Source organism: Entelurus aequoreus, linkage group LG06, assembly GCF_033978785.1.
Source record: "Entelurus aequoreus isolate RoL-2023_Sb linkage group LG06, RoL_Eaeq_v1.1, whole genome shotgun sequence".
NCBI lineage: Eukaryota > Metazoa > Chordata > Actinopteri > Syngnathiformes > Syngnathidae > Entelurus > Entelurus aequoreus.
Genome location: NC_084736.1, coordinates 36,611,816 through 36,627,634, shown reverse-complemented (window position 1 = coordinate 36,627,634; position 15,819 = coordinate 36,611,816). Strand labels below are relative to the sequence as shown.

General features: G+C 39.8%; 1 protein-coding gene across 4 annotated transcripts in view; it reads left to right on the top strand.

Moving 5' to 3' along the window:
• Nucleotides 1–15,819, top strand: part of wdfy3 (WD repeat and FYVE domain containing 3) — a 202,441-nt gene that overhangs the window by 126,157 nt on the left and 60,465 nt on the right. For all 4 annotated transcript variants that reach the window (XM_062050680.1, XM_062050679.1, XM_062050678.1 and 1 more), the window contains 3 exons: nucleotides 1,228–1,301; nucleotides 1,380–1,541; nucleotides 1,606–1,700. In XM_062050680.1, coding sequence (XP_061906664.1) covers nucleotides 1,228–1,301; nucleotides 1,380–1,541; nucleotides 1,606–1,700 — 331 coding nt within the window. The remainder of the gene's footprint in view (nucleotides 1–1,227; nucleotides 1,302–1,379; nucleotides 1,542–1,605; nucleotides 1,701–15,819) is intronic.

Below are 15,819 nucleotides of genomic sequence, written 5' to 3'. Positions count from 1 at the left end.
CCCGAAAATCGTCAGGTCTGCTTTTCAGCCAGTCCATCGAGTGCTGGCCCAGCCACATCATATGTGCAGCTTCTGTATGCACACACAAGTGAATGCAACGCATACTTCATCTTCAGCCTAACTCTTCCGGGACGCTACAAGGTGTGTGTGGGGTGGGGGGCGGGGTTTGGTGTTAGCGGGGGTGTATTTTGTAGCGTCCCGGAAGAGTTAGTGCTGCAAAGGATTCTGGGTATTTGTTCTGTTGTGTTTATATAGTGTTACGGTGCGGATGTTCTCCCAAAATGTGTTTGTCATTCTTGTTTGGTGTGGATTCACAGCGTGGCGCATATTTCTAACAGTGTTAAAGTTTTTTATACTGGCACCGTCAGTGTAACCTGTATCGCTGTTGATAAAGTATGCGTTGCATTCGCTCGTGTGTGCGAACAGAAGCTGCACATACCTTGTGACTGGGTCTGAATGATGTTAAAATAGATGAAAAGCAGACGTGACTATAGCTCATAGAGTACGTTAAAGGTTAATTTGTTCAACCTTGGCCCGCAGCTTTGTTCATTTTTAAATTTTGGCCCACTCTGTATTTGAGTTTGACACCCCTGTGTTAGATTGTTAGTATGGACATAGACTTTTATATAATAAACTACATATTTAATGAAAGATAATTACTGTAATTTTACATGAATTTGAAAGTAATTTAAGAAAACAGAAAATGCTATGTATAATTAATTTGGTATTTTTCTGTAAAAAAAATAGAAATATACATAGTTTGTCATTACTGGCATATTATTTAAAATAACAGGCGGATTGTTTATTTACAGATAATGTCTTCAATTCTACAGTTTTATAAACTATTTAAAAAAAATAGAAAAATTACAGTAGAAATTTAGAGTAAATTAACCATAAAAATAGGATTTTTTTTTTACAGTGTACTTCAAGGTATTAGTAATAATATTTGAATATATTATTAATAATATTTAAAGGTATGAGTAATAATACTTGAAGGTATTAATAATATTTGAAGGTATTAGTAATAATATTTGAAGGTATGAGTAATAATACTTGAAGGTATGAGTAACAATACTTGAATGTATTAGTAATAATATTCGAAGGTATTAATAATAATATCTGAAGGTATTAATAATAATATTTGAAGATATTAGAAATCATTATTGAAGTTATTAATAATAGTATGAATGATAGTCAGCCCATGAACACAGGGACATTTGCCCACAGGTGTGGCTGCACGCGCCCTACGAGCTGCACCTGTCCCTCTTTGAGCACTTTATCGAGCTGCTGACGGAGTCCAGGTGAGTCTCTTACCCTCCCCCGCTCGGCCGCGCTCACAGGCCATGCAAACACTCATCTCCCTCCCTGCTCTCCCACAGCGAGGCGGCCAAGAACGCCAAACTGCTGCGGGACTTCCAGCTGATCCCTCGCCTGCTGCTGACCCTCAGGGACCCCTCTCTGTCTCAGGCCACCCTGGCCTCCATCTGCAACGTGCTGAGTCTGCTGCTGCAGGGCTTCCCCAACCCCTACGAACTGCTCAGGTACCCATACCTGCAGACTAACACACCTGGAACACACTTGTCTCATGTCCTGGTCCTCACGCAGGGTCGCTCAGTTCATCTCCTCCACCCTGCCCACCTTCGCTGTCTTCGAGAAGTTTGTGGTCATGGAGGTCAACGACCAGGAGAAGGTGGACGCAGGTGGGTGGACGCACACTTACACACACACGCAATTACACTGGGTGGTGTTGTGTTGTAATGTAGGGTCCCCACAAGGTGATGTTGTGTAGTAACGTAGGATCCCCACAAGGTCATATTGTGTAGTAATGTAGGGTCCCCACAAGATCATATTGTGTAGTAATGTAGTGTCCCCATAAGGTCATATTGTGTAGTAATGTAGGGTCCCCACAAGGCCATATTGTGTAGTAATGTAGGGTCCCCACAAGGCCATATTGTGTAGTAATGTAGGGTCCCCACAAGGTCATATTGTGTAGTAATGCAAGGTCCCCACAACGTCATATTGTGTAGTTATGTAGGGTCCCCACAAAGTCATATTGTGTAGTAATGTAGGGTCCCCACAAAGCCATATTGTGTAGTAATGTAGGGTCCCCACAAGGTGATGTTGTGTAGTAATGTAGGGTCCCCACAAGGTCATATTGTGTAATCAATCAATCAATGTCAATCAATGTCTACTTATATAGCCCTAAATCACGAGTGTCTCAAAGGGCTGCACAAGCCACAACGACATCCTCAGCTCAGATCCCACATCAGGGCAAGGATAAACTCAACCCAATGGGACAATGAGAAACCTTGGAGGGGACCGCAGATGTGAGGAAACCCTCCTGGACGACCGGTGCAATGGACCTCGAGTGGATCTAGCGTAATATTGTGAGATTCCAGTCCATAGTGGATCTAACATAATAGTGAGAGTCCAGTCCATAGTGGGGCCAACAGGAGACCATCCCGAGCGGAGACAGGTCAGCAGCGCAGAGAGCCAGCGCTTCATCCGTGGCCACCGAACCTGTGCCCCTCCCTCCACGAAGGAGAGGGGGGCAGAGCAGAAAAGAAACGGCAGATCAACTAGTCTAAAAGGGGGGTCTATTTAAAGACTAAGGTATACAAATGAGTTTTAAGATGGGACTTAAATGCTTCTACTGAGGTAGCATCTCTAACTGTTACCGGGAGGGCATTCCAGAGTACTGGAGCCCGAATAGAAAACGCTCTATAGCCTGGAGACTTTTTTGGGGCTTTGGGAATCACCAATAAGCCAGGGCTCTTTGAACGCAGATTTCTTGCCAGGACATATGGTACAATACAATCAGCAAGATAGGATGGAGCTAGACTGTGTAGTATTTGATACGTAAGTAGTAAAACCTTAAAGTCACATCTTAAGTGCACAGGAAGCCAGTGCAGGTGAGCCAGTATAGGCGTAATATGATCAAACTTTCTTGTTCTTGTCAAAAGTCTAGCAGCCGCATTTTTTATCAACTGTAATCTTTTAAGGCTAGACATAGGTAGACCAGAAAATAATACGTTACAGTAATCGAGACGAGACATAACGTACGCATGAATAATGATCTCAGCGTCGCTAGTGGACAAAATGGAACGAATTTTAGCGATATTACGCAAATGAAAGAAGGCCGTTTTAGTAACACTCTTGATGTGTGACTCAAACGAGAGAGTTGGGTCGAAGATAATACCCAGGATCTTTACCAAGTCGCCTTGTGTAATTGTTTGGTTGTCAAATGTTAAGGTGGTATTATTAAATAGGTGTCGGTGTCGAGCAGGACCGATAATCAGCATTTCCGTTTTCTTAGCGTTGAGTTGCAAAAAGTTAGCGGACATCCATTGTTTTAATTTCATTAAGACACGCCTCCAGCTGACTACAATCCGGCGTGTTGGTCAGCTTTAGGGGCATGTAGAGTTGGGTGTCATCAGCATAACAGTGAAAGCTAACACCGTATTTGCGTATGATGTCACCTAGCAGCAGCATGTAGATGCTGAAGAGTGCAGGGCCAACAACCGAACCCTGGGGAACTCCACGTTACCTTGACATAGTCCGAGGTCACATTGTTATGGGAAACGCACTGCATCCTGTCAGTAAGATAGAAGTTAAACCAAGACAAGGCTAAGTCTGACATATATTTGATACGCTCTAATAAAATATTATGATCGACGGTATCGAAAGCAGCGCTAAGATCTGAAACCGGATTGAAAGGGTTCACAGAGATTGTTAGATGCTAAGTGTTCATTTAGCTGCTGTGCAACAATTTTTTCAAGGATTTTCGAAATAAACGGAAGGTGGGACACCGGCCGGTAGTTTACCATGAGGTCAGGATCGAGGTTAGGTCTTTTGAGCAGAGGATGAATAACCGCTTTTTTGAATGCTAGGGGAACAGTGCCAGAGGAAAGTGATACGTTTATAATATTTAGCACTGATGGACCTAATATTACAAAAAGCTCATTGATAAGTTTCTAAGGAAGTGGGAAACATGTTGTTTGTTTTATCCCATTTACACGCCAAAAGCAATTCCTCTAATGTTATTTAATCAAAAAGAGAGAGACGATTTTGGAGGGCAGTATCCGTCGTATATACAGTCGTATCTGTGTTAATAAAACCCAATTGTAGCTGGGATGCGTTGTCTTTAATCTCCTTTCTAATGAGTTCAATTTTCTTATTAAAGAAATTCATAAAGTCATCTGCCGAGTGGGTGGAGCTACTGGGAGGAGTCCCTTGTTGGGTTAGCGATGCTACTGTACTGAACAAATAATTGGCGGATAAGATTTGAGTAGTATTTAGCTTTAGCTAAGGTAAACATGCGTTTATAAGTTATTAAACTATCACTCCATGCTTGATGGAAAACCTCAAGTTTAGTCACACGCCATTTGCGTTCCAGCTTTCTACATGATAATTTAAGAGCTCTAGTTTCTTCTGTAAACCATGGGGTACACCTTATAGGGGCGCTTTTTAGCTTTAGTGGTGCTATACTATCAATGGTTTCGCGCAGGGCGTCGTTAAAGTTGTTAGTGAGGTTATCAATAGAGCCCACATAATTTGGGAATGGTGCCATTACCGAAGGCAGTAGGCCAGCAAGAGTCGTAGTTGTGGCAGCATTAATGTTGCGGCTGCTAAATTAGTGATTATTATTATTAGCTTGTTGTCAATGAGTCAGAATTTCAAATTTTATAAGGTAATAATCGGACATTACTTTAGTAAACGGGAGTATCATAACTTTGGAGGTGGTGACACCCCTGACAAGCACTAGATCTATCGTATTACTGTTGCGATGCGTGGGTTCATTTATTATTTGTGTAAGACCACAGCTATCAATTATATTCTGGAGCGCCACGCACGGAGGGTCCGATGGGGTATTCATACGGATATTAAAGTCCCCCATTATGATTATATTGTCGGCGTGCGTCACTAGATCAGCGACAAACTCTGAGAATTCACTGATAAAGTCCGAATAGGGCCCTGGGGGGGCGGTAGATAACAGCCAGGTAGAGAGGCAGCGGTGCGACAGACCTCATAGTAGGCACCTCAAATGATTTATATTTATTACTTAGGTTGGGGTAAGGTTAAGGTTTTCATTGTATATTAGTGCGACTCCCCCACCCCTTTTAAGGGGACTGGCAATATGCGCATTCCTATAGTTAGGAGGAGATGCCTCATTCAGCGCAAAGAAATCGTCTGGTTTGAGCCAGGTTTCGCTGAGAATAATGACGTTAAGATTGTTGTCTCTAATGACCTCATTGACTAATAACGTTTTGGGAGACAATGATCTTATGTTTAAAAAGCCCATAGTATAATAGGTAGTGGGCTGTTTTGAGGAGTTTTTGTTAAAATTATCCATAGTAATAATATTTATAATGTTGCGTTTATTTTGCGTAATGCGCTTTAAATAATTTCGGCCATATCTAGGAATTGATATGACGGGAATCTTCAGATTGTTTGCTTGGTGCTGCGATACACTGAACGTATCATAATTTTCCACCTCAGTAGAATGCATGTCCACCTCTGGTAGTCACTGCAGAAATAACATTATTTGAGTTGTGTATTATTCTAGGAGAAATGCTATGTGTGCAGGGATTTTCCAGCCTGGCCCTGGCTAGTTCTAGCTTAACTGACTCCTCACCCGGACTAACAAACTCTGTAATTGCCTGTGACCGGGCTTGCTCTAGCATAGTTAATCAAGTGTGACTCAAACAAAAATCTATGTTCCTAGACAGGATGATGGCGCCTTCCTGGTTAGGGTGAAGGCCGTCTCTCATCAACAAGCCCGGTTTGCCCCAGAAAGAGGGTCAATTATCAATAAACGTTAGTCCCTGTTGTCTACAAAAACTAGCCAGCCACTTGTTAAGCGAGACTAATCTGCTGTAACTCTCATCATTGCCTCTTGCAGGCAGGGGGCCAGAGACAAGTACTCGATGCCTGGACATCTTTCTAGCGAGATTACGAGTCCTAGCTATGTTCCTCTTTGTAATCTCTGACTGACTCATCCTAGTGTCATTGGAGCCAACGTATACAACTATGTTTGCATAACTAGTGGTGCGATTAGCCTGTCGTACGTGTTTACTAGGCCTGTTGCGAGTTAGCTCCCTAAGATTAGCTTCAATGTCAGGTGCTCTGGCCCCGGGAATACACTTAATTGTGGTTGGTTTGCTAAGCTTTATGTTTCGGGTGATGGAGTCCCCTATGACTCAAGTGTGGTGCCCGGTAGACTGGGGTGTAGGACTAGCTAAAGGGCTAAATCTATTATGCGTCTCAACCGGTTAACCGTTGCTTGTAGGCCGCTTAGGGCTGCTATAAGCTGGGATAGTTAGCTCGCTACAGCTAACGCTAGCAGTAATGTAGGGTCCTCACAAGGCCATATTGTGTAGTAATGTAGGGTCCCCACAAGGTCATACTGTGTAGTAATGTAGGGTCCCCACAAGGCCATATTGTGTAGTAATGTAGGGTCCCCTCGATGGGTGTGAATGTGTGTGTGTGAATGGGTGAATGCGGAAATAGTGTCAAAGCGCTTTGAGTTCCTTAAAAAAGGTAGAAAGGCGCTATACAAGTACAACCCATTTACCATTTATTTACCCACAAGGTCATATTGTGTAGTAATGTAGGGTCCCCACAAGGCCATATTGTGTAGTAATGAAGGGTCCCCACAAGGTTATATTTGTGTAGTAATGTAGGGTCCCCACAAAGTCATATTTGTGTAGTAATGTAGGGTCCCCACAAAGCCATATTGTGTAGTAATGTAGGGTCCCCACAAAGTCATATTTGTGTAGTAATGTAGGGTCCCCACAAAGCCATTTTGTGTAGTAATGAAGGGACCCCACAAGGTCATATTGTGCAGTAATGTAGGGTCTCCACAAGGTCATATTGTGTATTAATGTAGGGTCCCCACAAGGTGATGTTGTGTAGTAATGTAGGGTCCCCACAAGGTCATGTTGTGTAGTAATGTAGGGTCCACACAAGGTCATATTGTGTAGTGATGTAGGGTCCTCACAAGGTCATATTATGTAGTAATGTAGGGTCCCCACAAGGTCATATTGAAAAGTAATGTAGGGTCCCCACAATTTCATATTGTGTAGTAATGTAGAGTCCCAAAAGGTCATATTGTGTAGTAATGTAGGGTCCCCACAAGGTCATATTGTGTAGTAATGCAGGGTCCCCACAAGGCCATATTGTGTAGTAATGTAGGGTCTCCACAAGGTCATATTGTGTAGTAATGTAGGGTCCCCACAAGGTCATATTGTGTAGTAATGTAGGGTCCCCACAAGGTCATATTGTGTAGTAATGTAGGGTCCCCATGAGGTCATATTGTGTATTAATGTAAGGTCCCCACAAGGTCATATTGTGTAGTAATGTAGGATCCCCACAAGGCCATATTGTGTAGTAATGTACGGTCCCCACAAGGCCATATTGTGTAGTAATGAAGGGTCCCCACAAGGTCATATTGTGCAGTAATGTAGGGTCTCCACAAGGTCATATTGTGTATTAATGTAGGGTCACCACAAGGTGATGTTGTGTAGTAATGTAGGGTCCCCACAAGGTCATGTTGTGTAGTAATGTAGGGTCCACACAAGGTCATATTGTGTAGTGATGTAGGGTCCTCACAAGGTCATATTATGTAGTAATGTAGGGTCCCCACAAGGTCATATTGAAAAGTAATGTAGGGTCCCCACAAGGTCATATTGTGTAGTAATGTAGGGTCCTCACAAGGTCATATTATGTAGTAATGTAGGGTCCCCACAAGGTCATATTGTGTAGTAATGCAAGGTCCACACAAGGTCATATTGTGTAGTAATGTAGGGTCCCCACAAGGTCATATTGTGTAGTAATGTAGGGTCCCCACAAGGTCATATTATGTAGTAATGTAGGGTCCCCACAAGGTCATATTGTGTAGTAATGTAGGTTCCCCACAAGGTTGTGTTGTGTAGTAATGTAGGGTCCCCACAAGGTCATATTGTGTAATAATGTAGGGTCCCCACAAAGTCATATTGTGTAGTAATGTAGGGTCCCCACAAGGTCATATTGTGTAGTAATGTAGGGTCCCCACAAGGTCATTTTGTGTAGTAATGTAGGGTCCCCACAAGATCATATTGTGTAGTAATGTAGGGTCCCCACAAGGTCATATTGTGTAGTAATGTAGGGTCCTCACAAGGTCAAATTGTGTAGTAATGTAGGGTCCCCACAAGGTCATATTGTGTAGTAATGTAGGGTCCCCATGAGGTCATATTGTGTATTAATGTAAGGTCCCCACAAGGTCATATTGTGTAGTAATGTAGGATCCCCACAAGGTCATATTGTGTAGTAATGTAGGGTCCCCACAAGGTCATATTGTGTAGTAATGTAGGGTCCCCACAAGGTCATATTGTGTAGTAATGTAGGGACCCCACAAGGTCATATTGAATAGTAATGTAGGGTCCCCACAAGGTGATGTTGTGTAGTAATGTAGGGTCCTCACAAGGTCATATTATGCAGTAATGTAGGGTCCCCACAAGGTCATATTGAATAGTAATGTAGGGTCCCCACAAGGTCATATTGTGTAATAATGTAGGGTCCCCACAAGGTTGTGTTGTGTAGTAATGTAGGGACCCCACAAGGTCGTATTGTGTAGTAATGTAGGGTCCCCACAAGGTCATATTGTGTAGTTATGTAGGTTCTCCATAAGGTCATATTGTGTAGTAATGTAGGGACCCCACAAGGTCGTATTGTGTAGTAATGTAGGGTCCCCACAAGGTCATATTGTGTAGTTATGTAGGTTCTCCATAAGGTCATATTGTGTAGTAATGTAGGGTCCCCACAAGGTCATATTGTGTAGTAATGTAGGTTCCCCACAAGGTCATATAGTGTAGTCATGTAGGGTCCCCACAAGGTCATATTGTGTAGTAATGTAGGGTCCCCACAAGGTCATATTGTGTAATAATGTAGGGTCCCCACAAGGTCATATTGTGTAGTAATGTAGGGTCCCCACAAGGTCATAATGTGTAGTAATGTAGGGTCCCCACAACGTGATGTTGTGTAGTAATGTAGTGTCCCCACAAGGTCAGATTATGCAGTAATGTAGGGTCCCCACAAGATCATATTGAATAGTAATGTAGGGTCCCCACAAGGTCGTATTGTGTAGTAATGTAGGGTCCCCACAAGGTCATATTGTGTAGTAATGTAGGGTCCCCACAAGGTTGTGTTGTGTAGTAATGTAGGGACCCCACAAGGTCATATTGTGTAGTAATGTAGGGTCCCCACAAGATCATATTGTGTAGTTATGTAGGTTCTCCATAAGGTCATATTGTGTAGTAATGTAGGTTCCCCACAAGGTCATATAGTGTAGTAATGTAGGGTCCCCACAAGTCATATTGTGTAGTAAAGTAGGGTCCCCACAAGGTCATATTGTGTAATAATGTAGGGTCCCCACAAGGTCATATTGTGTAGTAATGTAGGGTCCCCACAAGGTCATATAGTGTCGTCATTTAGGGTCCCCACAAGGTCATATTGTGTAGTAATGTAGGGTCCCCACAAGGTCATATTGTGTAGTAATGTAGGGTCCCCACAAGGTCATATAGTGTAGTCATGTAGGGTCCCCACAAGGCCATATTGTGTAGTAATGAAGGGACCCCACAAGGACATATTGTGTAGTAATGTAGAGTCCCAAAAGGTCATATTGTGTAGTAATGTAGGGTCCCCACAAGGTCATATTGTGTAATAATGTAGGGTCCCCACAAGGCCATATTGTGTAGTAATGTAGGGTCTTGTCACGCCAATTTTCTTCCCATTACAAAAACCTTCCTACCCCCCATTTACTTCCGGGGTCATTTCCGCTTACGTCATTTCCTCTTACGTCTTTGACAGCGATCGATAGCACTTCGTTTGACTCTTTTTTTATAATACAGCGTTAACAAAACGTCTGTATTAATCGGACAAGTATTAATCTGACAAATTAGTTTGAGGATATTCTTGACTGCACATTTGACTCGTGGACATATGCTGAAATTAATAACAGTGTACAATAAGTTAATTAATTATCAATCAACATTATTAAACTTTATTAAAACTAAATGTATTCTTTAAATTCAGTTTTTTTTTAGTTCTCTGTGTAAGTGAACTAAATTAAAATGACATTTATGTGCACATATGTACCTCAGTGAAGTCAGATGACCCGTGGTCAGACAAACGACAGTATTCAGAATAAGAACATAAAAATAAAGAAAAACCTTCAAGACTTTAAAATGAGACAAAAAACTGCAATGTAAAATGATTTTTTAATGTTTACAAATGTTTTGTTCCAAACATTGCGCGAGCTGCACCTAAAGAATGGGGAACACAGATAAAGGACAAAGCGTCAATTATAATCACAAGTGGTGGTCACCTCAGAAGTAGACATGTTATAGTGAAAAGCTCTTAAACCACATCAAGGTACAAACCAATAAAGGTTATTAGATTATTATTTTTGAACCAGTTATTTTTCCCCCAGCTTACATATTTCTCCAATAATTTTTTTTTATGAAGCAACATAGGTATGATACAATTTATTTACTTTTGTGTCATGGCATACCAGTACTGTATTCAGTTAATCTTTGATGACGCAGTCGATGGCCTGGACGGAGTTTCTGGATACCCTAAAGACTGGCTGAAGAATGCCCTGCAATAGGCCGCTCGCCTTGTCTGTCCAATAACAGAACCTCTGGCCATGCCTTTGGGGAAATTGAAGAAAAGCTCTTCAGATTACAGTTACTAATCCATCCATCCATCCATTTTTTACCGCTTGTCCCTTTTTGGGGTCGCGGGGGGTCGCTGTAGCCTATCTCAGCTGCATTCGGGTGGAAGGCAGGGTACACCCTGGACAAGTCGCCACCTCATCGCAGGCAGTTACTAATCATGATAAACAATACATCAGATATTTCAAGAAGTTGTCCTACCCTTCCATGCAAAAGCGCTCCATTAGAAGGACACACCACCAACGCCGGATTGACTGCATGTCCAGCTAGAGCAGATATAACAATGAGTTCATTATTTTTACCTCTCAGAGCCGCTTATTTTGAAATCTTTTAAATATCTAAATACTTACCACACTAGTGAAAAGTAGTGTCCGTACAGAGCCAGAGGGAGTACTAAAAATAGAAAATAGTAATTTTGCTGAGCACATGTAATAGATGTGTAATGAAAAAAATATTTCTCTACTTTGTAATAATCTACTAAATTGATGAAAAGAGCCGTCAACATCAATACTGGAAATGTGGTAAATAGGAATATCTCTGGAAGCAATAATTTCAACCAAATATTTTTGTAATTTGATACTGTGTTTCACATCATTGTGGGGGAAGTTTAACCTACTTTTCTTCTTTAAAAATGCTCAACTTACCATGAGCATGAAAACACCACAGTCATTCCCCGAGGTCTGGCGTGGGATCTCCTGGTAATACACATTAGCACCATGAAAATGTATACAGCCTTTGGGTTTACTACAAGACATTTATATTTTATAGAGTAAACCTATTACCTGCATGTCTTTTCCAGTGAGCTCACTCCAGCTTCCTGGGACAATGTGCTGCGCAATGCTCCTGCAGTAAAAAAGCCAAATGTGAATAAAATAAAATGCAATAAGCCACTTGGCATATTAAAACATGAAGACAAATTTTAAATAAACAAGTGAAAATTCTATTAGAACACTGCCAAAGCATGAACAAAATCACGTTTCACCAGTACTGGTCCATGACTCTGTGGTTGGGGACCCCTGTAGCACACCACTGGAACATGGCTAGAATGGGAACATAGCCGAAAGAAGAACATGTCTAAAACATGAGCATAGCGGGGAAGGGAAAGATGACTAGAACAGAACCATAGCCAAAACCAGAACATGGCTGGAACAAAAAGTGGCCAAAATGGAACTGTGGCCAGGATTATTATAAAGGGACCTAAAGATGGCTCTGTACACCTCATCACCAAAACCAGATGGCCAAAGGGCAAACTGAGAGTCCAGCAAGAGAATTTCTCTCTATGCCGGCCTCAACACCTATAATGGTCAATGCAGAAAGAGGCATAAATAATGTAATTGCACAAGAATTATAAGATATCTCCAGTATTTTTCTTTTCAACACTTACACAGAGAAGGTAATGTTGTGCTTGCTCCACGCTGGGAAGAGGAGTGCATCCTTTAGATGTGCATCCCTCTGTAGTAAACATTTATGAATATTTTAGAAAGAAATTTCAGATTAGTGTAGTTATTATCATTCAAATTTCATTGTACTCACTGGAAGGCTTGACATTGGATCGACGTCTTTGTGCTTCCACGTTGGTACAATATACATGTTGGCAATGAAGACATCTTTGCCCTGGAACAGTTTTGAATCCAAAAACATGAGGATATGTGAGGTTTTATATTAACCATTGAATCAGATTTTTTAATGACCAAAAGCAGCCTCTGTTGTGCAGCTCTAAGAAATCATACATGTCTCTGAGCAGCTTCCTGAACCAGCTGGAGGCAAGCATTTCCAATCTGTCATCACATTACAGATGTAACAAAGTTATACATATCCATGGAATAAGCAGTCAAGTGAAACAAACATAACAGTTACAGTACTGACCGTGGAGTCCATGTCTCTGGACAACCCAAGAGACCAAAACCCTTCTTGGGTTAAACACACCCCTCCCTTTTTAACGATCAGTTCCATAGCTGGACGATCGCAGGCCAAAACATACTCGAGCTGTTCATGACAAAATTTTACATTACTCGACTTGAAGATAACCTTGGACACTTCACAAAGCAATAAATGTATATATTTTTAATCATATACTGGCTCCAATGTCAAAATTTTACTCAATTTGAAACCTGCTCACCAGTTGTTTCTGGTCGGGGTGCAGCTCCTTTTTCCAGGGTGATGTGGGGCCAGCATATGTATGGTCCGTGAAACAATGACACTGGACATGTGTCAATCATACAAATAGTTAGAAAGCTACATGTATGGACACATAAACACTTTTTTTCTGAAAAAGTACCTCAGTTTCCTCCTCCGATGATGAAGCCAGCATTTCAGCATCTCCTGGAAGCACAGGGGCTGAAGGGGAATCCTTTGGCCAGCCAGGGTGAGTCCCTAAATGAGAGAGGAGGCATATTATGATACAGGGTAGGGATATTAAGATCTCTGAACAAAAATGGCTGTAAACAGCATTCAGTTTGACATACTCTGCCGCAGAGGTTTCAGTGATGCATACGGGGTCATCATATGCTTGGGCTTTCCATCCAGGGTCTCCAGCCTAACCATATTGTTTGGAAGAACCTCCATAACTCTGTAACATCAATGAATGAATGAATGAATGAATGAATGAATGAATGAATGATCTTTATTGTCATTGTGCATGTACAGGTACAGGTCCAACGAAATTTAGATTGCTTCCCTGAGGTGCTCAATTTACCAAGGGAATGAGTTCTGGCTTGGTCATCACCAATATGACAATCATGAAACATTTTACCAGTAACGTTGTGGTTAGAATTCAATATTGCATTCAAGCATGTGAGTACATTCAGACTGAATTACAATCCTAGAGTACAATAGTCAAAGACCACCATTTAGTTACCTCTTTCTTGAATTCAGTGCCCTGGTCAGTGAGGATAACTTCAGGCAAACCATGAGTAAAGAAAATGTCCCTCAAGGCCTGTGGGGCACCACAGAAATTATATTAGTACAACTAATAATTACAATAGAATTGTATATATATACATATATATATATATATATATAAATATATATATAAATTATGCACTTTAGTGGCTTTTTCCCTTTCTGATTATGGCCATGGGTAAGTGAAACACCAAAATATAAAGAATACCTCCTTCACATTGGCTGCTGTCTTTTTTGGGAATGTTCTTGCTTCAACCCACTTGGTGAAATAATCGGTCAAAGTGAGACAATATCTGTTCCCCTTAGACGACTTTTTCACAGGTCCAAAGAGGTCCACACCTAGAGCATGAATTCCAGTTCTCAGTTTAGCAAATATTTGAATGTAGACTGAGTTTTTGTATAGTTGTGCGTGAAAAGGTGAGGGATGTGTGAATAAAGCCACTCACCAACCATGTACCAAGGTGATACGACCTTGACGGGCTTCAGCTCAGGCGCCTCGGTCTTTAACTTTTCAAAGCGCTGGCAGTCAGGACATGTGCGCACCTAAAAGCAGTAATAAAGGGAAACATATTGTAGATACGATTTGATTCCACAACACTTTGCGACCTACTACTAACTACTAACCTGAGTGTTTCAACTAAAAATTAAAATTAAAAGCAAATATCTTCCTTCTAGGAGCTTGTTTACCCAATACAATGTGTCCTGTGTGATGGACCGCCAATAAAACCGGGGAGCAATCTTCGCTTGCATCCTCCGTGGTCCAAAATGGCCTGCATGGGCTTTGGTTAACACAGCCACTTTCTCCTCCTCTGTCCAAATGACCCTTCTGTTCCCATGGTACAGGACCTCTTCTACACACACACAATATTGTAGTGAAATGGTTTCAACAATAATGTTGATTTAAAGTACAGACATTTAACAGTATTATATATTAATTAATATTAGTGAAATGGTTTCAACAATAATGTTGATTTAAAGTACAGACATTTAACATTATTATATATTAATGAATATTAGTGAAATGGTTTCAACAATAATGTTGATTTAAAGTAGTACAGACATTTAACAGTATTATATATTAATTAATATTAGTGAAATGGTTTCAACAATAATGTTGATTTAAAGTACAGACATTTAACATTATTATATATTAATGAATATTAGTGAAATGGTTTCAACAATAATGTTGATTTAAAGTAGTACAGACATTTAACAGTATTATATATTCATTAATATTAGTGAAATGGTTTCAACAATAATGTTGATTTAAAGTACAGACATTTAACAGTATTATATATTAATTAATATTAGTGAAATGGTTTCAACAATAATGTTGATTTAAAGTAGTACAGACATTTAAAAGTATTATATATTAATTAATATTAGTGAAATGGTTTCAACAATAATGTTGATTTAAAGTACAGACATTTAACATTATTATATATTAATTAATATTAGTGAAATGGTTTCAACAATAATGTTGATTTAAAGTAGTACAGACATTTAACAGTATTATATATTAATTAATATTAGTGAAATGGTTTCAACAATAATGTTGATTTAAAGTACAGACATTTAACATTATTATATATTAATGAATATTAGTGAAATGGTTTCAACAATAATGTTGATTTAAAGTAGTACAGACATTTAACAGTATTATATATTCATTAATATTAGTGAAATGGTTTCAACAATAATGTTGATTTAAAGTACAGACATTTAACAGTATTATATATTAATTAATATTAGTGAAATGGTTTCAACAATAATGTTGATTTAAAGTAGTACAGACATTTAAAAGTATTATATATTAATTAATATTAGTGAAATGGTTTCAACAATAATGTTGATTTAAAGTACAGACATTTAACATTATTATATATTAATTAATATTAGTGAAATGGTTTCAACAATAATGTTGATTTAAAGTAGTACAGACATTTAACAGTATTATATATTAATTAATATTAGTGAAATGGTTTCAACAATAATGTTGATTTAAAGTACAGACATTTAACATTATTATATATTAATGAATATTAGTGAAATGGTTTCAACAATAATGTTGATTTAAAGTAGTACAGACATTTAACAGTATTATATATTAATTAATATTAGTGAAATGGTTTCAACAATAATGTTGATTTAAAGTACAGACATTTAACATTATTATATATTAATTAATATTAGTGAAATGGTTTCA